The 24,286-nt window shown below is 34.6% G+C and overlaps 3 protein-coding genes across 4 annotated transcripts in view; 1 reads left to right on the forward strand and 2 right to left on the reverse strand.

Annotated features, from left to right (window-relative positions):
* Positions 1-165: 165 nt before the first annotated feature.
* LOC112045392 (uncharacterized) lies at positions 166-10,514 on the reverse strand. Of its 2 annotated transcripts, none has more exons than XM_052888945.1 (6): positions 10,329-10,514; positions 8,103-8,284; positions 6,943-7,260; positions 4,520-6,460; positions 2,532-2,867; positions 166-2,119 (listed from the first exon to the last, which is right to left on the reverse strand). In XM_052888945.1, the coding sequence occupies exons 2-5, from the start codon at positions 8,280-8,282 to the stop codon at positions 2,643-2,645; spliced, it is 2,664 nt and encodes an 887-aa protein (XP_052744905.1). In that variant the 5' UTR covers positions 8,283-8,284; positions 10,329-10,514; the 3' UTR covers positions 166-2,119; positions 2,532-2,642. The 2 variants fall into 2 exon arrangements, with proteins under 2 accessions (XP_052744905.1, XP_052744906.1); XM_052888946.1 differs by lacking the exon at positions 10,329-10,514 and adding an exon at positions 8,706-10,276.
* An 899-nt stretch (positions 10,515-11,413) lies between these two features.
* Positions 11,414-13,114, forward strand: LOC112045401 (probable small nuclear ribonucleoprotein Sm D2). The gene is made up of 3 exons (XM_024081563.2): positions 11,414-11,572; positions 11,654-11,906; positions 12,955-13,114. Coding segments are annotated over exons 1-3 (360 nt in total). The 5' UTR covers positions 11,414-11,570; the 3' UTR covers positions 13,060-13,114.
* A 394-nt stretch (positions 13,115-13,508) lies between these two features.
* Positions 13,509-24,286, reverse strand: part of LOC112045434 (disintegrin and metalloproteinase domain-containing protein 12) — a 91,649-nt gene continuing 80,871 nt past the window's right edge. The window contains exon 17 of the mRNA XM_024081601.2: positions 13,509-23,065. Within this exon, the coding sequence (XP_023937369.2) occupies positions 20,761-23,065 (2,305 nt within the window). The 3' untranslated portion in view covers positions 13,509-20,760. The remainder of the gene's footprint in view (positions 23,066-24,286) is intronic.

Here is a 24,286-nt window from a genome sequence, read left to right on the forward strand (position 1 = left end):
AATAATAATAGAGCATTCTTCATCACATTAAACCTCAGATTAATTACCTATGGACTAGTATCGCACCGAAATTCACAAACAAAATTGTCTGTCGATTTTAGAAGGGGACGAAGTAAGCTCCTTTATAAAAAAATATTTACCTACACAATATTTTATATCCTTACACCTCACATAAATAAAACTAAAGGTGAATGCCCATTGCCCATTCCCGGCCCAGGCCTACCCTAACCACCTGGCAGGTAACTTTCCAAAAAAATCTTGATAATTCTAAAAATAATGAAATCATTCCTTAATCAAAAAAAGTTTGCTACAACAGATTTACGACATTTTTAATTCATCTTTAATTTGTTCTAAAAAATGAAGATCGTTGGTTATACAGCCTGAGTTTTTACGATATTTTTTGAAGACTTATGATTGGTTTGTAGGTTCGGTTTCTTGTTTGTTAAGCTTGTTGGTAAGAAAAAAAAATTGTACAAAAAAAATTAAGCTTCAAATGTTACTTCACTTGGTACACCGGCGATCATTTTGCCCTAGAAGAGTGATAAAAAAATGTATTTTTGTTCAAGAAACATACTTTTATTAAGCAAATTAATTAACCAGACCCTTATTTATACATCATATTATCATCTCCATATACTTTTATATACTTTTTCAGGGAACCCAGGTGGGTGCCCTGGACCGACGTTATATGGGCCGGTGGGCATTCTCCTTTAAATCGGAATATACACATACTAATACAACTTTAACAAACACATCACATACAGAAGTCTCGTTATATAGAACACATCGTCTAATCTTAATTTAGTTTTAGTTTAATTACACAGTATATTCGATTAATGATCGATGTTTTGGTATTCGGTTGAAGAATCGATTCTTTTTAAATAATGTTATTTACAATTTATTTTTATTGAGAAACTAGCGGACGCCCGCGACTACGTCCGCCCTTAGACCTCTTTAAACCAGCCCTTACAGTAGTATCGCTGTAAAAACTACTCCCGTTTTCCCAACAATTCCCTTCACTGCTCTGCTCCTATTGATCGTAGCGTGATGAAATGTATACTATAACCTGCCCAGGAGTATGAAGAATAATTGTACCAAGTTTCGTTAAAATCCGTCGATTCGTTTGTTTCTATAACGAACATACAGACAGACAGACAAAAATTTTACTGATTGCATTTTTGGCATGAGTATCGATCACTAATCACCCGCTGGTAGTTATTTTTGAAATATATTTCATGTACAAAATTGACCTATCTACAGATTTACTATAAGTATAGACAATACAATAGGAAGCTAATAACTAAAATTATACAAATCATTCATACTGGACAGTCAGGCTGATCTTTTGAGCGAAAAATGAGCCAGCCCTTCTGTCACCAGTCGAAGCAACTAGCTTTATTTTTTTTGTTTTGTTTTTTTTTTTATTCTTTACAAGTTAGCCCTTGACTACAATCTCACCTGATGGTAAGTGATGATGCAGTCTAAGATGGAGCGGGCTAACTTGTTAGGGGAAGGATGAAAATCCTCACCCCTTTCGGTTTCTACACGGCATCGTACCGGAATGCTAAATCGCTTGGCGGTACGTCTTTGCCGGCTATGAAATAATTTGAATTTTTTTGGCATTGCAACTCTATGCCCAATTCGGACTATTTTAGTATTTTAGTTGAGTACGAACGATTTTTGGGCGGTATCTCATCCATATATTGTTAACTAGGCATAAGGGTCTCCACAACAAAACAAATAAATGTACCTAATAGTTGTGCTATTCTTTTTTTGTTTTAAAGAGTTTACTTCCAGATTGGTGCAATTTCATTTTCATGAAAATCGATTCAGTAATTTTGTGTTAAAATCCAAATAACGACTTTTAAGTCAGTTCCATTTTATTGTTAAAAAGATTTTCTTTTAAAGAATATTTGCCATATCTTTTTTTAAATATGACCAATATTCCAGTTAGTCGGGAAAGACTGTGTTACGAGTAGGTACAACAATAGACCGGGGCGGGGATCGAACCACCACCCCTCGGTGAAGAGTCCGACCGCTCTTACCGTCGAGCTTTTGAGGCTATTTATTTTTATTATATTATATATTATATTTTCTTTCTTTCTTTCAAAATACATACCTACATGTTAGAAAATTAAATAAGGCATTTATATTAACGGATATGCTACATTATATGTTACAAACAACCTGGTTATAACTGTAGTGTTGTCAATATACGTAGGTACCATGACGTATAATGACGAGTAATTCTTTGTTCTTAAAACTAAACTAAACTAAACTAAAATAAATAAATAGATTTAAAAACGTATATTGACATAATTCATAAGTGAAGTTATATCAATATCCGTATAGATAAAAGATTGATGTTTGACTATTTTGTTCTGGTTGTTTATTGCGTTGGAAAGGTATAAAAACGTGGTTTCATGGATGAGACGGGTTCAGTCTTTGTGATTATATTCGAAGAGTTGTATTATTAAAGTGGTGTGTTTTTGAACCTCGAGTTTCTTTTCTCGCCACCCCTAACATACAACATACATAAAAATGACAGTCTTTTTTTTCTTCACAAGATGTCGTTGGAGCATAAGCCTATGGACTTTTTGAAAATAATCCAGACGTCCGCAAGTAAATAAATTACCTTAATATCAACAGAATCTCTTACTAATTTTTTCCATTTGAATATCATCAGTTATGATAGTATCAAAGTCTGTTTGTTTGCTTTCTTGTATCCTGTCTAGGTAGATGGTTCTGCGCCACATCGCTGAGGCTTTGATTTCTTTATGGGCAGAACTTTTAAGGTGTCCCTCCATCATATCCCACGACGTTTCCATAGTATTGCAGTAACCACAGTGGAATGATCCTGTCTGAACCTGGATAGAAATAAAAAATATCATTTATTTAACCATCATACCGTAAAGCTAGTATATTTACAAACCACAGCTAAAACCTACCAGTTTTTTTTTATTCTCTACAAGTTAGTAACTTAGTTACAATCTCACCTGATGGTAAGTGATGATGCAGTCTAAGATGGAAGCGGGCTAACTTGTTAGGAGGAGAATGAAAATCCACACCCCTTTCGGTTTCCACACGACATCACCTGAACGCTAAATCGCTTGGCGGTACGTCTTTGTCGGTAGGGTGGTAAACTAGTCACGGCCGAAGCCTCCCACCAGCCAAATTTGCTATTATTTTTTAACTGAGTTTAAAAAAAGGAGGAGGTTTCTCAATTCGACCGTATATATATATTTTTTTGTATGTGACTTCGTAGTATATGTATATGGAGCAATTTTGATGATTTTTATTTTTATTATTATCAGTAGTATTGCCATCTGAATAGTAAGGGTATCAAGAGATCAAATGTCAAAACATTATGGAATAGGCTAGTTGATTCATATTAATTTTAATTTAAAAAATATTAATTTCGTGTAGTACCTACATAAAAAATAAGGGTCCGAAATATAACGACAACAATAAATAAAAGTTAATGATGAAAGATATTATAAAATTTAATTTAAATATCACGTATTTTTTTAAATTTTCCAATCTTCAAAAACGCTGTCATCCATTTTGTGACGTCACTAACACACTTGATGTACTAAACGTCTAACTAATTATCAACTAATATTTTTGTCAAACGCTCCGCTTGCAAGGGATTTGTTATAGTGACGTCATGAAACAGTTGAAAACGACTGTCGTGGCCGACAAGCGTTTTGGCTCGTACTGTCAAAAACATATGTAAAAACTAAAATTTTCATGTCTCGGAAAAATTTGAAAAAAAAAATTTAGTCTAGTAGGACGATAATGAACTATTTAAAAACAATTTAGAGATGCACCGAGTAACTCTTTTGCCGAATAACGAGTACCGAGTTTTACTCGGTTCAAATTTTTTTCAACCGAGTACTCGGCCGAGTAACTCGGTTCAATCAAATTTCCATTTCGCGCGCGTGAACAAGTATTAATTCAATTCAAAATTGTTTTTTTTTCAAGTAGGCTTAGTTTACAAGCACTTTTGAAACGTCAAGATTGACTATTTGTAGTGACTCTACCACCAGCTCAGAAGGCGCAGTCTCCTGTTGAGAAGAGCGACGGGAAACTTAACAGTTGCTCTTTTAAATCTTTTATTTTAATTTTATTTAAATTTAATTGAGATTTTCAAAGATTTCCTAAATGACTAATAAATACTTTTTGATTAACACTGTTGTTTTAATTATATGTACCTAAATAATGCTTTTCTTGAACAAGGTATACTCGGCATTCAACGACCGAGTTATTCAGCCGAGTACGAGTATCAAAAAATCCGCCGAGTACGCCGAGTACCGAGTATCAACCGAGTACTCGGCCCATCTCTAAAAAACATTAAAAAAAATTATCAACTAGCCTATTGTAATCCCACAATTTTTAATTACCTGAGTAAGCGACGAGGCACAAAATGTCAAAATATTGTGGAATTGCTACGGATTTATATATACGGATATACGGATAGGTTATTAAAAACCAGCTCACAATGATCACAAGAACTTACCTCTCTTATAAATTCTGTATCATCATTTTCTATGACTGACGTCAGCCTCATATAACGTGTGTGGCTTAGCTCAGACAAGTGATTACCAATCTGATCCCCTAGACACTCATCACAGACCTGACATCTGAGGTCTGGTAGTGACACCACCAGAAAACTAAAGCTGAGAAAATTTATACAGTATTTTTCGTTTATCAGTAAGTCTTTGTACATCAAATACTGTATTGCTACCATACTATGTACAAAATCTTTTAAAGGCATTTTAATAAGGTTTACTGATTTTGTTTTTTTTGTTTTAGCACTCTGGACTTTCACAATGTATGATGATTTAGAATCTCCATTTGACGAAATGTCGTCTCTTTCATTTGAAGGTAAAGCTTCTGGAATGTTAGATTCATTTGGTTTGTCGGAAACAATTTTTTCTGTGCATGCATTTTCCTGTTTGTCTGTTTGCATTTTATCATTTTTGGCTTTCAGAAACACTGGGCTTGTAAATAAATTTTTGTTTTTGTCTGCAGCTTTCGGTAAGCTATCGAAAACATTGCATTTTATCGTCTTATTTACAGTCTTCGTCTTATGTTCTGAAATATGATTTTCTATAGATTTTAAAACAAATTCTATATGTGTTTTACATTTCTTGCAATATGCAGTTTTTGATTCAAAATTGATATTAACTTCCTCCTTTTGGAACTTAGGTAATTTGTCTAATATATCGTCAGAGTCATTTTGTGTTCCTTGTGTGTGACAGTCATCTATAGTATTATTTCCCATTTTTTGTAATCGTTGTTTATGCAACTTTAGTAGAATCTGGTGATGTTTTGAATCAACATGGTTATTAGGATTCACTTTAGTCAAATTGCATAATATGCACAATGTTTCATTATTTTCTGTTCGAGTTATATGATCTGTACAATGCAATGTTTCACAAATTTTAACTTCTTCTTTTTCATAAACTGTTCCATCTTTGTTATTTACCTTCTTAGTTTGAGTTTTGTTGCTTAAATTTTTGGAAACTTCTTTAGGACTATCTTCGAATGTAGTTTTGGTTTTTTCGACCTTGCTCTTTGCATGTTTATTGTTATTTTTGTCAGGTGTGCATGCTTCTATCTTATTAGCCTTTTCCACTGGTTGAACATTCTTAGTGATTTCGTCTTTGCAGCTTATTAGCCCGCAAGTTGTATCTACATTAATAGCATTTTCTTTACAGTCTAATTGTTCGCGAATTGTATCTACATTTATGGCTTTTTCTTTACAGTCCAACAGTTCGCTAGTTAAATTTACATTTATAGCTTCTTTATTACAGTGCAACAGTTCGTTAGTTGTATTTACATTTATGGCTTCTTCTTTACATTCCAATTTTTCTCCAATAATATCTACATTTAAGGCTTCCTTACAGTCCAACAGTTCGCTAGTTGTATCTACATTTATGGCTTTTTCTTTACAGTCCAACAGTTCGCTAGTGGTATTTACATTTATGGCTTCTTTACAGTCCAACAGTTCGCTAGTTGTATTTACATTTATGGCTTCTTCTTTACAGTCCAACAGTTCGCTAGTTCTATTAACATTTATGACTTCTTCTTTACGGTTCAATAGTTCGCCAGTTGTATCTACATTTATGGCTTTTTCTTTACAGTCCAATAGTTCGCCAGTTGTATCTATATTTGGAGTATTTTCTGTTGTTTCATTGATTATGGATTCTGGTTCAATAAAATCTTGTAATTGTATCTCATTGTTCACACTGAGCTCACAAACAGCCACCTGTTTTTCATTTGTTTTGTTACAGTCAATTATTTCTTCTGTTTGTATGTTGCCTGCTATCATGCTGTAAGCATCACAGCAGTCTTGGTATATTTTTTTATGTTTTTCTCCAGCAAAATGAGATGTCAGAGAGCTCAATGCATATAACATATTGCATGTCGTACATTGAAATGTAGCATCATCAATCTATAAAATAATTGTAAAAATGTTAGTTTTAATACTTTGAATTTAATTGTTAGTTAAGTTTTGTTCACAACTCATTTTAAATTAACTAACTAAATACCAGGCAACCTTCGGTTTAGGTAATATAATATTTAAAAAAATGGGACCACCCTAGAACCAAATAAAGAATTTTCAAGATTGGTTTATAAGTGACGGAATTATCGCTGGACATACATAAAAAAAACAAACATACAGCCGATTGTAGAACCTACTCCTTTTTGGAAGTTTAAAAAGTGCTTGTAAAGTTAGTATGCTTTTTTAATTTTGTAACCAAAGTACTTAAACCAGTTATAATTAGTTATCAATATCAATAGCCATACCATACATCTTTCTAGTATTGTTAGCGATCGTAGAAAGAGAGAGCCACTTGCCTAGGGGGGCTGACTTATCTATTAGTTATCGTGATTGAACTAAGTCTGTTCTACAAATAATAATATTGAACTTACCTTGCGATAAATATTTTTATTGTCATCAAATTGAACTTGTATCTGGATAACGTTGAGAATGTGGGTAGATTCATTTTTATGTACATCCTCATTCTCTATTTCATATTCAACATTGCATATTGCACATGCACTCCCATTTAAACTATTCCACGATTGGTCGCTTATAGCAATGTTTTGGAACGCAATTACATAATTTCCATATCTTCGAAACAATCTGTGGTTTTTATTTATATGTGTCAGTTCTGTGATGTGCAAGCGTACTCTAGGTAGCACAGCAAGCAGTTTGTTGCATAGCTCACAAAAGTATTTGTTTTTGATCTGAAATACAAATTAATAACAGTTATATCATAGCTCAAAGAGTCTCAAACCCGAAGAGGCAATAGTGCGAAGAGCCAATAGTTGTCATTATACGAGCCAATAGATGTTGAAGTTCCTATACTACAGCCTTTCTTGATGAGTACTGTATACCAACAAACAAATTACTGTTACACAACTACTGTTACAAAGCAGACCCAACATAGCACTGGTAGCAGGCATGACAACTGGACATTGTCTGCTCAATAGACACTTGAAGATAATGTGAATCATAGAAGATTCATCATGTCCAGGTTGTGGTGAGGAGGAGACCAGCTATCACTTTATAGCTGAGTGTCCCATGTTCGCGCTGGTAAGATGGGAGTTACTAGGTAAGGATACATTAAATAAAGTAGACCTGACAGATCTCAGTATAGGGGATATTGTTAGGTTCACGAAGGCTACAGGAAGATTTGAGGGGGGAACACTGTCGAGACACCAGTGAACCTGTGTCCTTTTACCACGGGAATTGGGTGGAATGGTCCCTAATTAGGACTGATCACCCATCTGGTCTAGTCAGACGTCCCCTCTATAAGTATATACAAACAAATTAAAAATGAGGGTATAAATCACTAGTCATTTCACACCTAATAATAATTATAAGTAACTTGTTTAATAATAATTATAAGTAGCATTTTCTACCTTCATTTCTAATTTCTTTGTTGGTAAACAGTGCACATTGAGTATGGCTTTAGTATAATTACTGCAGGATCACTGTACTGATAAAAACTATGATCATCACCTCTCAGAATGGTGGTTAACGTGGGCCCAATGCGGATTAGAAGACTTAACTATGAAATATGTACCTTTTTAATCGTGTCATTTTTAAATTCCTCCACATACTGTACAGAGTCCAGCTGTCTTTGATGGACAGACTTGGCGATATGTATATTTGCATCTCTCTCACTTTTGAGGTATATTTCACAGACTAAACAGTAATAGTCCACTATACCCACCAGGATACAATTCTTGCTCAAAGTTGTCATTTCTGTGAAAATATGTTAGTGATTTTATTGCATACTAGCTGACGCCGCGCGGTCTTACCCGCGTGGTTCCTGTTCCCGTAGGAATACAGGGATAATATATATCCTATAGCCTTTTTCTATAAGTAGGCTATCAACAAATTTTTCAAATCAGACCAGTAGTTCCTGAGATTAGCGCGTTCAATTAAACAAACAAACAAACTCTTCAGCTTTATAATATTAGTATAGATTTAATACTACACTTCGTTTCTTGTAGGTGACAGTTCGTTTCTCTCTTGTAAGTTTGCCGATTCACGATAATAGTACATATTTTGAATATCATACATGCAACTACATAATAGACATCTTAGTATGATTTACTGAGCAAGTGTGAGGTCTATCATAATGCTCAGTTGCAGAGGCATAACGGAACAACGAGCAACCTACATTGGTTCCTCAGCAATAACACGTACAACGGCCAACCACATGGCCAAGTGCAGAAACGGCCCAGAAGAAAGAAGATAAAGTCTATCATGTGGCAGAGAAACTCAAGAGTCTTCTGGGACTCGTAGCCCTGTTGTAGGTTTAAGGGCGTCTTGATGATGTGCAGTCACACCCTTCACCCACTGTTGTTCTCCGAACCAAAGAAGAATGCGCGAAACATGCCCATAATAACAACATTTGGTTAAGTCACATTAAAAATCAAAAGGATGTTTGAATTTTAATGTGCCCGAACCAAAGTTATTAGTAACAATTAATATGAGGACACATAAACAGGTTTTCTGGTATGAAATGGAAGTTGCATCATTAATACTACTGCCTTTCTTAATGAGTACTGTTTACCAACAAACAAATTGAAATAGAAGGTATAAATCACTAGTCATTTCACAGTTAATAATAATTATAATTAACTTGTTCTTAAATTAATGAAAATAAATTTGATTAATAAGCTTAGAACAATTTGATGTGGTTAATGATTTTAAACTAATATTGTGGTTGTTCATTATGAATATTATTATCAACATTAAATATCTTGTTGTTTTATCGTGGTATGTACCCGTTTAAATAAATAATATTCATAGATGTGGTTCGTCATCAACCCATATCCGGCTCACTGCTGAGCTCGAGTCTCCTCTCAGAATGAGAGGGGTTAGGCCAATAGTCCACCACGCTGGCCCAATGCGGATTGGCAGACTTCACACATGCAGAGAATTAAGATAATTCTCTGGTATGCAGGTTTCCTCACAATGTTTTCCTTCACTGTTTGAGACACGTGATATTTAATTTCTTAAAATGCACACAACTGAAAAGTTGGAGGTGCATGCCCCGGACCAGATTCAAACCCACACCCTCCGGAATTGGAGGCAGAGGTCATATCCACTGGGCTATCACGTCTCTTCAAACCATACAAAATTTAATTTAATTTATTTGTCAAACCATACATAATACATAATTTAAAATAAATAAGTTATGAAATGACATACATTTTCTACTTTCATTTCTAATTTCTTTGTTGGTAATCAGTACTCATCAAGAAAGGCTATAGTACAGGTACTTAGCAAAGAGGCAATAACATAACATAACAGAACATAGTAGATCTATGGTCCTTAGTAAAAAATCAAAGGCTGCACCATTGCTGACCTCCCAAAGACATAAACTCAACTCCAGTTTCCCTCCTACCTATAGTAGGAGCATGAGCTGACAAACATTCAGCATTCTACAAATTTCACAAAGGTCTGGCCATCACATGCTCTAGGTTTACATGAATAATTTGTAATTTTACAAAATATGTCCTTGCTTTTTTGCCAGGTACCATGTAACTTATGTATAACTATTACCTGTCTATTTTACACCCATCCACCTTAATCTTAATAAAATTCTATATCAATATCTATCTACTACTACCTACCTACTTATAATAAGTTGGTTGTTACTAGCACGCCAAAAGTGAGGCCGTGAGGCGTCTAATCAGTGTGCAATGAGCATTATTATTCTTATTTCAAAAATATTTTAAAAAGATAATTATGTTTATTGATTAGATAGCAAATTATGAAGTACTCAAAAACTCACCTGACTTCAACAAAATAGCACCTACGAATAATAAAAAACGATCAATTATAACTAAGATATTTCAACAAACATTAGCAAAAGAAAGATATTAACTAAATTAAAAAGAGAATTAAACAAATAAGCTAACGTGAAACGTCACAACTTACAACGTTTTCGAATATATAGCCGGAAATCCCCGGGCGTATTTTACAATTTACAGACTAAAGTACAGATTATTAGACGAATACATATTCTAGCAAGGACTCTGTGCTCTTTTCCATGTCATTCAATGTACTCTATGGCTCTGTTGCTCTGTAGTCTGTGCTCAAAGAGTATAATAAGTATATGTCTGTGCTGCTCTGAAGGCATAGAGGAATTAGAAAATGGAGATGCATCGCACTCAAATTCACGAACAAAATTGTCTGTCGTTTTTTGAGGGGGACGAGGTAAACTCACGAAATCGAAAATATTTAACACCATTACAAATTTACACCATAGAAAATATTTAACACCATTACGTTACACCGTTAAAAAATTTTCTATGTCCATACACTTCACACAATTATAAATTTAACTCGCAATACACACACACACGTAATTTAAATTTTGTAACACGTAAAATTTAACTCGCAATACATTTTTACACAGACTAACTAACACATTGCTTAGACTATCCACAGAGTATATATATAGAATAGTCGATTACTGATCGATGTTTAGCTGTTTGGTCAAAAGAATCGATTCTATTTATAAATTATTTTTATTACAAATTTGATAAAATTAAGGTTTAAATACTTTCAAATGAAACGTTACTCCATCTTTTACTAAACTACGAGTTTTTGGCCGTTTTTTATGCCATTTAACTACACAAACCGGCATTTCTAGGAAAACCATGTCAACAATGAAACAACGATTCTATAGCAACAGTTTTTATAAACGCGTTAGATCATAGATTTTTGATCTTTGCCAGAGGGGTAACAGTTAGCAGGTCCTGTTATTTAAATGGTCTAAGTCTGAAGGATTGATTTGTGATTCTGTGGATACGAGTCTACTTTATTTGACGTCTGTGGTGATGTCTATGTTATTTGACGTTTAAGTAGTGTTTTATAGTCTATAGTGATCTGTGAAGTAGTGTATGTTGTCTATGGTCTTGCGTCTTGGCTTTATTGCTTTGTCTTTTTCACGCGCCCGCTAAATAAATTTTCATTTTCTAAACCTTTTTAGCGCTAATTTCCGTCACTTGTTAGGACAAATTAAACCAAAATGTAAGTATTCGTATTTAAACAAAACAAAAATCCGCTGAAGTTTGATGGATACCTCTAAAAATTGGTTAACAAATGTTACAGGGCGTCAACATCGAAGCCACGCTCGGAAATGACTTTGGAGGAATTATCCAAGATAGAAGACGAAGAATTCAGCACTGGCCCCCTTTCGGTACTCACACAGTCTGTTAAAAACAACACACAAGTGCTGATAAACTGTCGGAATAACAAGAAGCTTCTGGGCCGAGTTAAGGCGTTCGACCGGCACTGTAACATGGTCCTTGAAAACGTGAAGGAAATGTGGACAGAAGTTCCGAGAACGGGGAAAGGGAAAAAGGTAATTTAAGTTTCTAAACTCATTAGGTTAAATGCTTAAATATTACTATCAACTATTTGAGATTTTCTTTCATAACCTAAAGTCTTGAACAGAAAGAATCGTTACTTCGCGGAAGTTCTTTAAAAATGGTGACAAATTTCTTTATTTTGCAATAAACTTATGAATCCAAGCAATAACTTTACTAAGTTCCTGTTATTCTCATTGTGTTAGTGCCATAGGGTCCTTAATTGGACTTCAACTCACTGAGGGTTTTGCGAGCACTGAATGAAAAAAATACACTATTTATCTGAAAGACAAAGTTTTTATACTGGATAAACCTATAGCTATAGCTTGATAAAGAATTATTGTCTTGAATAAAATTAAATGAAAAATTTCATTTCTTTTGGATTACCAGGTAATTCTAAAGGTATTAAAAGTGTACAGCATATTTCTAGTAGTTATTAGAGTTAACACACTGGAGCAGTAACCCAAATTGATGCAGTGCAGTTTTACCTGTACCTGATGGCCTATTTTTGATATATTATACTCTGCACTAACTAAAATTCTCCCCCACTAAGCATTTGACTATAACATTAATGCATTTTGATGATCACATTGATAGTTCTCAACAAAGAGATCCTGGGTTTTATTGAAAACAAAAAAAGCAGCTAAAGTGGTGTGTAGTAGATTTATAAGACTCTGAAATGAGGACATCCATAGAAGAACCAAAGTCACTGGCATCGCAACCTGAAGTGGCAATGGGCAGGGCATATAGTTTGAAGAGCCGATGTACGTTGGGGTCCTAAGATGTCGAAATGGCAACGTCGCACCAGAAAGCACAGTGTTAGGTTAGGTGGACCAACAGATGTACTGAACACATCAAGCATGTTGCAGGGAGCCGCTGGTTGGTGGCTGCTCAAGGCTGGAAGTCTATGCAAGAGGCCTATGTCCAACAGTGAACGTCCATCAGCAGTTAATGATGATATTTATGGGCTAGCCTTCATTAGACAATCTTTATCTCCTCCTTCTAATTATTCACAAATTTAAACTAAACATTTTATTCTTTCAGGGTAAGGCAGTCAACAAAGATAAGTTCATATCGAAAATGTTTCTTCGCGGTGACTCAGTGATCTTAGTGCTAAGGAATCCACTTGCTACGGCAGCAGGAAAGTAGACATTAAGCTTAGTTAAGATTTTTCTCTTCTTATAATAATAAAGTTTGCTAAGAATTTGTTGCAAATTTTATTTCAAACACACATAACCCTAATCAACACATACATATTATATAAAATTAAAGTGTCTCTTTGTGATTTTGCCACTAGGCAAAGAATTTCCACAATTATTATCAAAAAAAAACCTAAACCTCAACTAATGAAATAATATTTTAATGCTAACTTACTACAATTTATGAAAAAAAAAAAAAGTTTCTTGAAAATTAGATTAGGTACCTACTTAGTTTTGTATTACAAAACAAGATATCTATTATTCCAAAAAGAAAAATTTTAACGCGGTTTCAAATGGATTATTTAAAAAGTTTCTATTATAGAAAAGAATGGTGTGGTGGTCAGGGATTCCACACAACCGAAGTAGTGTGCGTGCATTTGTAACAAATAAAACTTCATATTTTAGCAAATCTCATTTATTCAAAGAGAAATAAAAGACTTCCTAACGATATAATTAAAGTGAAATCATAGTTCAATACATTCAGTGCAAAGTATTATTTTAATTGCGGTCTCGCCGTAAAAATATTTAACTAAGTATCGTGTGTATTCACACTTCATATTTCAGTCGTACATTCTAAGGGAGCATTCACATCTGACATACTGGCTTGTTTTGTACTTATAACTCGTGCGCATTAACTTGACGCCTGGCTAACATCATTCGAGCCAGGTGTCAAGGTAATCCGCATGAGCTGTACTGGACTAAGACCTGCAATGGCCAGACATACCTCATTAAGGCTGAAAAATTGTCAGCCTATTCTACCTAATAATAAGTATGGTACCCTTTTTGATTAGAATGTGGTGGATTTGGAGGGTAACAGGTTCCATTCTCAAGCATATTTTTAATAACTTCCTCGGCATAATATGAGTAGTCATGCCTCCATTCGCTAGTTTTTTAGCTAAACCGCATCGCTTTAAAAACCACTTTTAAATATCAAACTTCATCTAAGGTTGCCACGAACAAGTCCTCATAATTTCTCATAAAAAAAATTATGACGACTTATGACGCTTTAGATTTGGTATACCTTCCAAAAGCACCACGGTCTTAATCCCACTGACTATCGTACTTACCTATTCTAGGAGCAATGACAAACTTTCAGCCTTCCAAAAATGAGGTTTGTCTGACTATCGCAAGCTCTCGTTCTATACTGTTTATATCTGACCAGAAATTAGTTTATTTTATATCGACATTAATATTATATCAACATTAATTAAATTGAGACAGACTTCATACCTAACACTTGCACAAGTGGCGACGCTTATTCGATTCTGAATATACACTAAAGCTAAAAGTCAACAGATGTGAAATGAACATAAGTTGCAATGCAACTTTCTGAGGTTAATGCCAAGTCACTGTGTCAATACACTGACGAAAACAGAATGTAACTAAGAATAATAGTACAAATTTTATTTACACACGATGTTTTACGAACTTTCAAAATATACTTTTAATAAATCTTCTTTGGTTGTATTTACAGTAATGTACTTCTCATTCTAACTCTCAAAATACATACATTTTACTATCACAAAATCGCAGAAAACACAGTAAAAAAACCAACAAAAATTAGGAGCTCGTTTTCAAAATAGAGTGTTATAATTATACCAAATACTTTTAATTGTTGCCAAAGTAATTTGTTTAATAAAACAAACTGAACCAAACATAACTGAGGTTCGCAAAGTTTGGATTCAAATTATTATAACAAATAATCAAAAAAATATAAAATGAATTTAATCAATTGAAGCATTATAAATAATAATTGTTTCTCAATATAATACAATTGGATATAAGTTCCCAAAGTTTGTCTCTTATTTGTAGGATTTTTAATTTGACAGTGCAAGCATTTAAATTTAACAGGTCTTAATACAAGGTGCACCTATTTTGAAGCGTACAATTAAATTATACTATATAAATATCAATCAGCAATAAATCTATCTATTTATTAATCAAATTATTAATGTTAAATAGTAAAAACTCAATACGATACGCAATGCAAAGGAAAAAAATCATGATAAGAAATTTTTAAACCATTCGCTTTAAAATCCAAAAAATAACTATACAATAATAACAAAATTTTAATTTTTCGTTTTATATTTTTGGGAAATACATAGCATAAAAAGTACGTAAAATAAAATAAATGCAACAAGTTTTTGAAGATAATCATCATAAATAATTTTGAAACCGACAAAGCTTACTGAAAATGGGCATAATATTAATAGGTAGGTATATATAATATTGATAAAATCCAATAGTTAAATATCACAATTCTTACAAATATCTATATTTATGTATTCGGATTAAATAATCATCTCACACATTCATAACAAAAAATCACATGTGATTTTTGCAACTATTATTGTGGGACTTCCAAATAAAACGTAATTGTGTGGTAATCAGGGTGTCTAAGGTCTCAAAAAAAAATCTCTGACTATTTTTAAAAATGTACTTGATATACCTAATAAACACTAGACTTTTACGCCTTTTAATACAAAAAAAAATCGAGTTGTACGAGACCAATTTGAAGAGAATTTTAGTCGACCATCCAAAAACTGCCATCTAAGTAGGTATTCATGGCGGAACCCTACATTACGCGTGGCCTGTCACGCACTTGGCCGATTATTTTTAATTTTTTATTTATTTCGAGATGACGTTCATATGGACAACCTTCTTAATATATTTTCAATACGTTTTTTAATTAAGTAGATGAAAATAAATATTGCAAGTCCCACTAAACAGTTCAACACTGTCATTGCTTTTGCGACAAAACAGCACCACATTTTTTAACAAGCTGGCAGTGGATAATTGGACGTATAAGTATATTTGTATAATTAATGCAATATATTTTTTTTATTAAGTAGTTCGAGGCTTTACCGAATATTCTATATATTTTTTCTAATGAGACAAAGAGAAAGTAGGTATTGTCACTATAATAAATTGAAATACCTAGTGAATTGTTCATTAATGAACGAGAAATGTCAGTGTGACGTCACGTTTCATAGACAACACACATGCAAACTGTGAGAATGCATTTCATTTTTCATTTTTTCTTCACAGAATTTGTTAGGTACGCCTTCACAAAATGTCCGAAAAATATGTATAAACTCTTCTGTAAATATATATACCTGTTTGAATAAAGAATTGTTATTTGTACTGATCACAGTCACAGCAATTTTTATTTTTACACAGCAATTTTTATTTTTACTGACTGAATGAAGTAATTTTCATTATTACTATTACTGTTACTAATATCCAGTAAAGCCCAGAATATGTAACACCTATATGAACGTAAGCTACGCGCCACACACTCACTGTTATAACTAGCACCATTAGCGGAATATTTAGACCTATTTCAATTCTATGAAAGACTGTTACTTTAAATGACGTCACTCGTAGTCCAAGAGCGGGCGGATGATTAAACTACGCTAAAACAGTTCACCAGCTCTCGGCTTAATGTTATCTATTATCAAATTCTTAATAAATGTTATAATAATTTTATACTATCTAAAGTCTTTATAAAAATACAAAGTAATTTATCATTAAGACACTTGTTCGAATTAAATTTAACCAAAAAAAGTAATAATAATATAGAATTGAATATTTACAGAAGCTTAATACTATATTATTTTTAAATACCTACCTAAATAATGTTCTATTTCACGAAGGCAGTTTAACATTATAGTCCGAGAGCTCGTCGACATTTTTGGGCAGGTGAGACGAGCGGAAAGCTTGTCCTATACATCTTTAACTATCCTAACACATAACTGGCTTAGAGATTTTTGTACCCATAAATAAACCACTTTATCTAGTCGGGCTTTGGCTTAGCTAAACTATTTAAAAGCCCGACTAGCTTATTTTTATACATGGCATCCTTGCGAATCGGGGGCGGACTACTGATTAAATATAAACCAGATTGCCTCAAGGATATTTTTTGTATGAAAAAGAATTCACAAAGATATTTATTGCTAAAATAATAGCATTACTAATCAACATTTAAGTCTATGTAACCACTAGTTCTAGTTCTACTAGTTTTGTGTTAGAGTAGTATAGGAGACTGGAGGTACCAGACATGTTTTTGGTCTGTCTCAAATGCCTACCTAAAAATGTCCACCAGCTCTTTAGCTATTAGTTGCATAAGTCCAATGTATTATTCACTTCTATATAAAATCAAGTAACGCATAATAATAATACAATGTGCTATACCAAAGCTTTAGTAAAACAGTCTTCGTCAAATAGATACACTATTCTTTAAGAAATTTTAGTTCTTATTTAATTGATATACAAAACTATAGAAAATATAGACAGAAGATCTGAGGTGGCCAGACCTTAGCGATTTTATATAAGGCGTAACTCGTCCTGACGCGATACATCTTTTATTCAACAAAATAATCAAATATGTACAAAAGAACCTACTTATTATAATTATGAGAAATAAAAATTCTTTGACCACATAGCACATTGTTATTTATAAAATATCAACGCTAAGATTTTGTTAACATTTTTTTTTTGTAACTGCACCTCAGCAGATGACCGCCATTTTGGTTGAGCTTACTAACCGGAACCTACTAATTTAGTTGCTTAAATATGATACCTAAATAATAAATCCTTGAATAGAAATTAAAAGTAGGGAAAATCAAAAATGTTACATTGGCAACACTAACAAAATAGACTAATAGATAACATTATATTGTATGACAACTAAATACGTAAAAAAATATTCTATTCATTGACGAAGGTCTGACCAACACAGGCTCTTACACTATAATTCATGTTCTGAAATACAGCTAACTAAAGAAGTTTCATGTACTTAAATGGATTTACATTACCATACCATCCTTTTTTCTTTACTATACGCAACGCAAACTGCCATATTCAATAACATGGATTAAGGTTTAAAAATTTGTCTTCAGAGTAAAGTGAACTTTAAACAGTAGTGATTAGGTCCACTTTACTTTGAAGAGAATTGAGATTTAAATCTCAATCCATGTCTATAACCTAACACTTTAGAGCGATGCCCAATAAGTGCGTTGCATTACGATGTCACAGCGTCGACGCTGCGTTGTTCTCCATATATTTTAACTTTAAGTGACATGCCACATTAACGCAATGCGTCATCGCACACCACGTTTCTACAGACTGCGGACAGTGTGCTCATTTGTTTTGTATGAATTGAGACTGACTGGGTGTGTGCGTCAACGCAACGAATTTGAAGCAATGTTATGCGTTGATCTGTTGCGATGTTGTGCGTCAACGCAACGCAGGTGTGACAATGTAATACGTTGATCCGTTGCGACGTAGTGCGTCAACGCAACGCATTTATGGCAATGTGATACGTTGATCTGCTGCGATGTTGTGCGTCAACGCAACGCAGGTGTGGCAATGTAACACGTTGATCCGTTGCGACGTAGTGCGTCAACGCAACGCATTCATGGCAATGTGATACGTTGATCTGCTGCGACGTTGTGCGTCAACGCAACGCATTTGTGGCAATGTGAAGCGTTGATCCATTGCGACTATGCACTAATGAAGCATCGCCCTTAGATTGCTAGAGACTATACTTTGCGCTATCGCATACAATGAAATTCATTTAATCTATATATTTACAACCTATCGTAACTTCATAAGAAAAACTCGTAATCTACACATCAAAATGCCATTCCATATCAAAATATGAACACTTTCATTTGAAAAAATAATAATCAATTATTCATATAATAATTACTAAACTAAATTTATTACTATTAATAATAATAGTGTCTATTATTTAATGATTTAGAGAAACTAAAACTAAATTCCTTTCTTTTAACATATACGACTAGATAATAATGTTTGTATACAAATCCTTACTTGCGGTTACGTATTCACTACTATAGTACGATTATTAATTCCAGTCAGTACAAGGTGGCCAACCGTTCCGTATTCTGCGGGACCGTCCCGTAATTATGCTACATGTAATCCCGATTTGAAATAATTAGTAAAATAGTCCCGTGTCCCGCATTTTCTACCAAAGTATACACAACACCTACACGCGCGCACGCAAGTTGCGCGTGATTTCGTTCTCTCTTTCTCTCTACAGAATACATGAGGCGTAAGAGCGGAAGAGGCGCGCGATTGTTTTGATTTTTAAATGTGATATACAAAGGCTTTCGTACCTAAGTTTTATATTTTCATGTAATTTTGGTACCGACTAAACTCCCCCCCCCCCCCCCCCCAACCATAAATATTCTCCAAAAGTCCCGTATTCGCGGCCCGCGAGTATTTTGTCGGTGAGCCCGTCTGCGTTGAAGAAGCCGACAGTCAGGAAATGCTGTTTTAATCTACCATTGTGAGCCATTAAAAAAATCTTTATATTCCTCTATCGCGCGGAGCATGATACTGTGCTCGCCTATTGCCCTTAGTGGGTTTACTTCATATTTTTTGACATGTCACGTAACGGATACGATGGACGACCGATCGTCCATTTAGGAGTCAAATGGTTAAATTTTCAGAAAGTTGGCCGACTTAAGTCAGTGAAATGACAAGTACAACTGTCCCTGATGTTATTTTTCTGACTGCAATTAATAATCTTAGTGTAAGATTAATCATATATACGATTATTAATTCCAGTCAGTAAACTGACTGACTGACTGATACACACACACACACTGACATCAGTGACATCAGTAATTAATAATAATCGTACTATAATAACTCACTAGTAAATAAACTGAAGTTTGTCATAAGACATCTTATGCAAACGTTATAAAATGTCTAGTGGAAACAGTTAAAATAGCCATTATATACCTCATTTTATGAAGGCCGAAAGTCGACTTTTGCTTCTACCATAGGTAAGGTCGTTTCGTATGAAACTCAATTCAAAAATTATGTATTTGTTAAATTTTCCAAGCGTCAAAAAACGCTGTCGTCCATTTTGTGACGTCACTATGTTACTTGACACTAAAGGAATACACGTCAAACTTATTATTAACTACTTAATAATTTTGTCAAAACACTCTGTTTGGTTAAGATTTTGTGAAGTGACGTCATCAAACGGTTAAATATAGTCCATCATGGCCGACAGCGTTTTGGTTTTCGTCAAATAATATTTAAAAATTGTCAATCAGAACGATAATGAACAATTTAAGACTATTTTAAAAATAGTGTCAACTACTCTAGTATTGGCTATCATACTAGTATTGGCTATCATACTTACATATAGTAGAAGAACAGCCTAACAAACTTCCTGCCTTCATTAACAGTGGAATTCATAGACGTTATAGGGGCACCCCCAGGGGATCATTCACCCGCAGAGTGCCAAATTCTCAAACAAATAGAGGTTAAATTCGACATTCAGCGGCTGAAAGATCCCCTGGGAGTGCCCCTACAACATCTATGAATTCCACTGTAAATGAGGTATGTCTAGCTATCACAATCTCACAGTCAAAGTTATTACAAAAAATATGTAATTTTATATGAACTAAAATCTCTGTAAATATTGTTCACTTCCATCTTATAAGTCGAGAAATAACTATTAAAAATAACTAATCTCTTTATTCTATCGCGTTGTCCAATGGACGTCTCGTTCACACTTCATTAAAAAAAAAAAAACTTCTTTTAAAATAAAGCGTTAACTTATAGAGATCTTTGAATTGATTAACTCCTATTAGCTGTTTGTTGTATGCTATTTTTTAGCTGCAATGTCTTTGCCTAAAGATTTTCTATTTTCAAATTTCTGCTGCAAACTCGCAACGTTCGAGGGTTTTGTTGCTAACTTCGTTGTATTCGGTTTTATATTTGTATCAGTCTTTTGCGTTATCGCGCTGGGTTTTGGAACTATTTTCGGCCGATTTTTGTTCATACTGTCCGCTATCGCTTTGACATTGGAGTCCGTTTTGGAATTTGTACGATTTAAGGGCGGATTTTTATCGATTTTTGTGATATTTGTCGATAAATTCGTTGGTTTTAACGCTGGAGTGGTTTTTGCAGGTTTTTTGTCGACTACAGGAGCTGGTCTTAAAGGCGGCCGATTGTCGTTGCTTTTTAATGTTGTAGTTGGTTTAACTGCTAATTTGGGTGGTTCTACTTTGTTATTGTTAATTACGTCGGGCGCTTTAACATTCTTCGCATCCGGTACAGTGCAACTGGATACTAAATCCGGACTGTTTGGTATTGTTTTGAGGCTTTTCGGTACTGTTTTTGGTGATTGTGGTACACTTTTGAACGTGGAAGTTCTTAGACCTGGAGGAGTAACTTGTCTTGTAAACGTTGGTATTTTTGAATTAGTTTTATCCGTCTCCTGTTTTGAATCTTCCTTTTGCATATAAGTTGGTACGTTTACAGCAGACGGATGTAAATAACCACTGCTTGTGGTAGACGCAGTGGATTTCGCTCCAGAGTTACTGTACACGCTCTCTGGAGTTTTATAATCTGAGTTCATGTACGTGCTGTCTCTTTTGTTCTCAGCGTTTATTCTCTCCTTCTCTTTTTTTCTCGAGAGGGTGGACGCAGAATAAATAGAATCGAAGTTGCGGTTTTGTATTTCGCAGACGATTTCCCCTAACAATCCCATGCTTTCTGTGCTTCCTGAATTCGAATTTATGGGTTTGGGAGTTTTGTATTCTTCTGCAGGTAGTGTTTTTGGGTTTTTATTTTGCAAAGATTTGGATAGAGGCTTGTAACGGTGTTCGGGACTCTCTTCTATAACAGCATAAATGTTGTCACCAGATTCTTCATCTATATGAGCTAGAGGGGCAGGTTTTTCCTCTATAGCGTCCACGTAGTCGGTGGATTTCACTTCAATTTGTTTCGGTTTATGGTAAATCGTTGGCTCTTCTGGGGCTTTCGATTGGTTTGGTAGAGGAGGAGGCGGGGCGGTCGGTCTTCCAACGCATGACAAAGGCCTCGGAGCGCCGGCGGCTTGTCTCATCGAACCAAAGCTTTGGATCGTTGGTTTCTGAGAAAGCGGTGCCCTCATACTCTGGGCTCGATTGACGAAGGCCTTCGAATCGTCTCCGTCCTCCGAATCGGATACCACTGGTACTGTATTCACAGATAATTCTATATCTTTTTGCAAAATAGGATTCGATATTTGCAAATTACGCAACCCTGCTTTATCAGCAGTTTTTAGCAGTTTAACTTGATTATTCGAATTTTTGGGCAACGAATGACTCCTTTCAACAGGATTCCGTTCTTTCTCTTTATGCTTCTCCTGTTTCAGGAAAGACGCTATTCTGTTTATGGATATACCTTCTTTGACCTTCTTTGGTTCTTCGGGCAGAGGTTTTTGCAGGACATTCCCAGCAGAATGCATGCTTAAAGGTCTCTGCGGTAGATTTGGTGAGAAATTCGGTACAGTGGGAGCTGCTCTTATGGGACCCATAGTTTTTGAGCCTTGCAGAGGAGAAATCAGTTCCTTCGCAGTACAAGTAGATGCTTCTAGAATGGGGCTGGAAATGACCGGTCTTGGAACTGGATTAGAGACGATTGGCTCTTCTTCCTTTTCCGAAGCTATCAATGCTTTTATTCGATTTTGGACTGAACTGTTCGTTCTTTTGACTGAAGGACTAGTGTTGGGTTTTGTGGTTATAGGGACAACGGGTAAAGGCGGCGCAGATCGCATAACCGGTTTCAAAGCTTGTCCTAGATTTTGACTGTTGCTACCACTCCTGTGTACAGGTGTTATCTTCGCGCTTTTAGAAACATCAGATTTGCCTTTTGTCTCGTTTTGCGGTGGATCCTTATCGATAGGTGTGAGCGAGAAGCCTTTGAAATTGCCGAAGAAGTTCACAGAAGGGTTCAAGTTTCCAGAAGGACTGTGTTCGGAGTCGCTTCTGAGGAGGCTGGAGCTCATATCGTCAGGGTTGGATAGCGTGTGGACGTTGACGGGTTGTGCGTTATTTTGCGCGCTGTTTTGAAAGTTGGCCGCGAATTTGCTAGCGCTTCTAGACAGACGTCGCTGGAGGCTGTTCTTCTTTGGTGATTGGACCCTGGAAACATGAAAATTAGTTTATAAATTACCCATAATTATATCAATTCTGAACATCCATATACAAAAACAGAAGGACCACTCGCGTATCCATCTGTCGCAGACCAATTTTTCCGAATATACAGGACCGATGAAGTTGAAATTCGGGTTCACATATAAATTCTTATGACCCAAGTGCAAAGGTGTGACAAGACTGGATTAAATTTGATTACAAGGGTAAACTTTGGGGGTAAGTTTTTGTATTTTTATTGCAAATATATTACGACCTTTAATAAAATAAGGGATATTGTTTTCAAATTTAGTTTTAATTTGAATAAACATAGTATTTTGTTTCAACAGCCATAGCGAATGTAGAAAATTAATAAAAAAATGCAATTCTGTAATGCATTGCTTGAAAAAAGCAAAGTTTTGGTTAAAATCATGCATTTTCCATTTAAAGATTATTTTTTGTTTTGACAGCGAGTTAATTAGATTACATAAGAAAGAAAGCGAATTATATTTACCATGCAAAGATTATTTGCAAAACATAGAGAACCCAAAACCACTCACCAAAAGCAATGTGCAGACCAATCACCAAATAAATATCTACTAAAGCCGGATTTATATTTGTCTGACGTGTCGTGTCGTGACGCATCAGAACAGAATCAGTATCATACATTTTGTATGCGACACATCAGGAGTCATCACGACATGTCACAACAGATAAGTGTAAACGTTGCCATACAAAATATATGATACCGATTCTGTTCTGATGCGTTACGACACGACACGTCAGACAAATGTAATATGTGGATGAGTTAGTTTGAAAAGTCGTTATCCAAAACCATAAACAAGGCCATAAACAGAGTTAACGTAACCATAAACTACACAAAATAGCGAATAATGTTAAAGAATATTCATCCACATAATACAGCTAGTAAACAAAAGAATAGTGTAGAGAGATAGGAAAGGAAAAGAAAAGACAGAAGATGTTAAAATTTAGAGGCCATTGAAGTATTTAAATTCCATAAATATAAATATAAATACTTAACTTGTGTTATGTATGTATATTTATGGAATATACCCATTTGTGGTTTCACTAATCCGGCACATCCTATAATCCATCACTAAAGCAACCGACTTCCGAAAATAGAATAGCTAATGGCTAAATTAGTCTCTATAGTTTGCATTGGAACGTGCCATTTATATCGCCTTATTACACACTAAAGAAGATATTTCTATG

The sequence above is a fragment of the Bicyclus anynana genome, chromosome 24 (genome assembly GCF_947172395.1).
Source record: "Bicyclus anynana chromosome 24, ilBicAnyn1.1, whole genome shotgun sequence".
In the NCBI taxonomy this organism is placed as follows: Eukaryota; Metazoa; Arthropoda; class Insecta; order Lepidoptera; family Nymphalidae; genus Bicyclus; species Bicyclus anynana.

Bases quoted from the DNA above. Each gene is read 5' to 3' on its own strand.
- LOC112045392 (XM_052888945.1), bottom strand. From the start codon at position 8,282: ATGACAACTTTGAGCAAGAATTGTATCCTGGTGGGTATAGTGGACTAT. The intron at 6,461-6,942 runs GTAAGTTCAATA...ATTATTTTATAG, and splicing joins ATAAAAATATTTATCGCAAG to ATTGATGATGCTACATTTCA. The intron at 2,868-4,519 runs GTAAGTTCTTGT...ATTTCTATCCAG, and splicing joins ATACAGAATTTATAAGAGAG to GTTCAGACAGGATCATTCCA.
- LOC112045401 (XM_024081563.2), top strand. The intron at 11,907-12,954 runs GTAATTTAAGTT...TTATTCTTTCAG, and splicing joins GAACGGGGAAAGGGAAAAAG to GGTAAGGCAGTCAACAAAGA.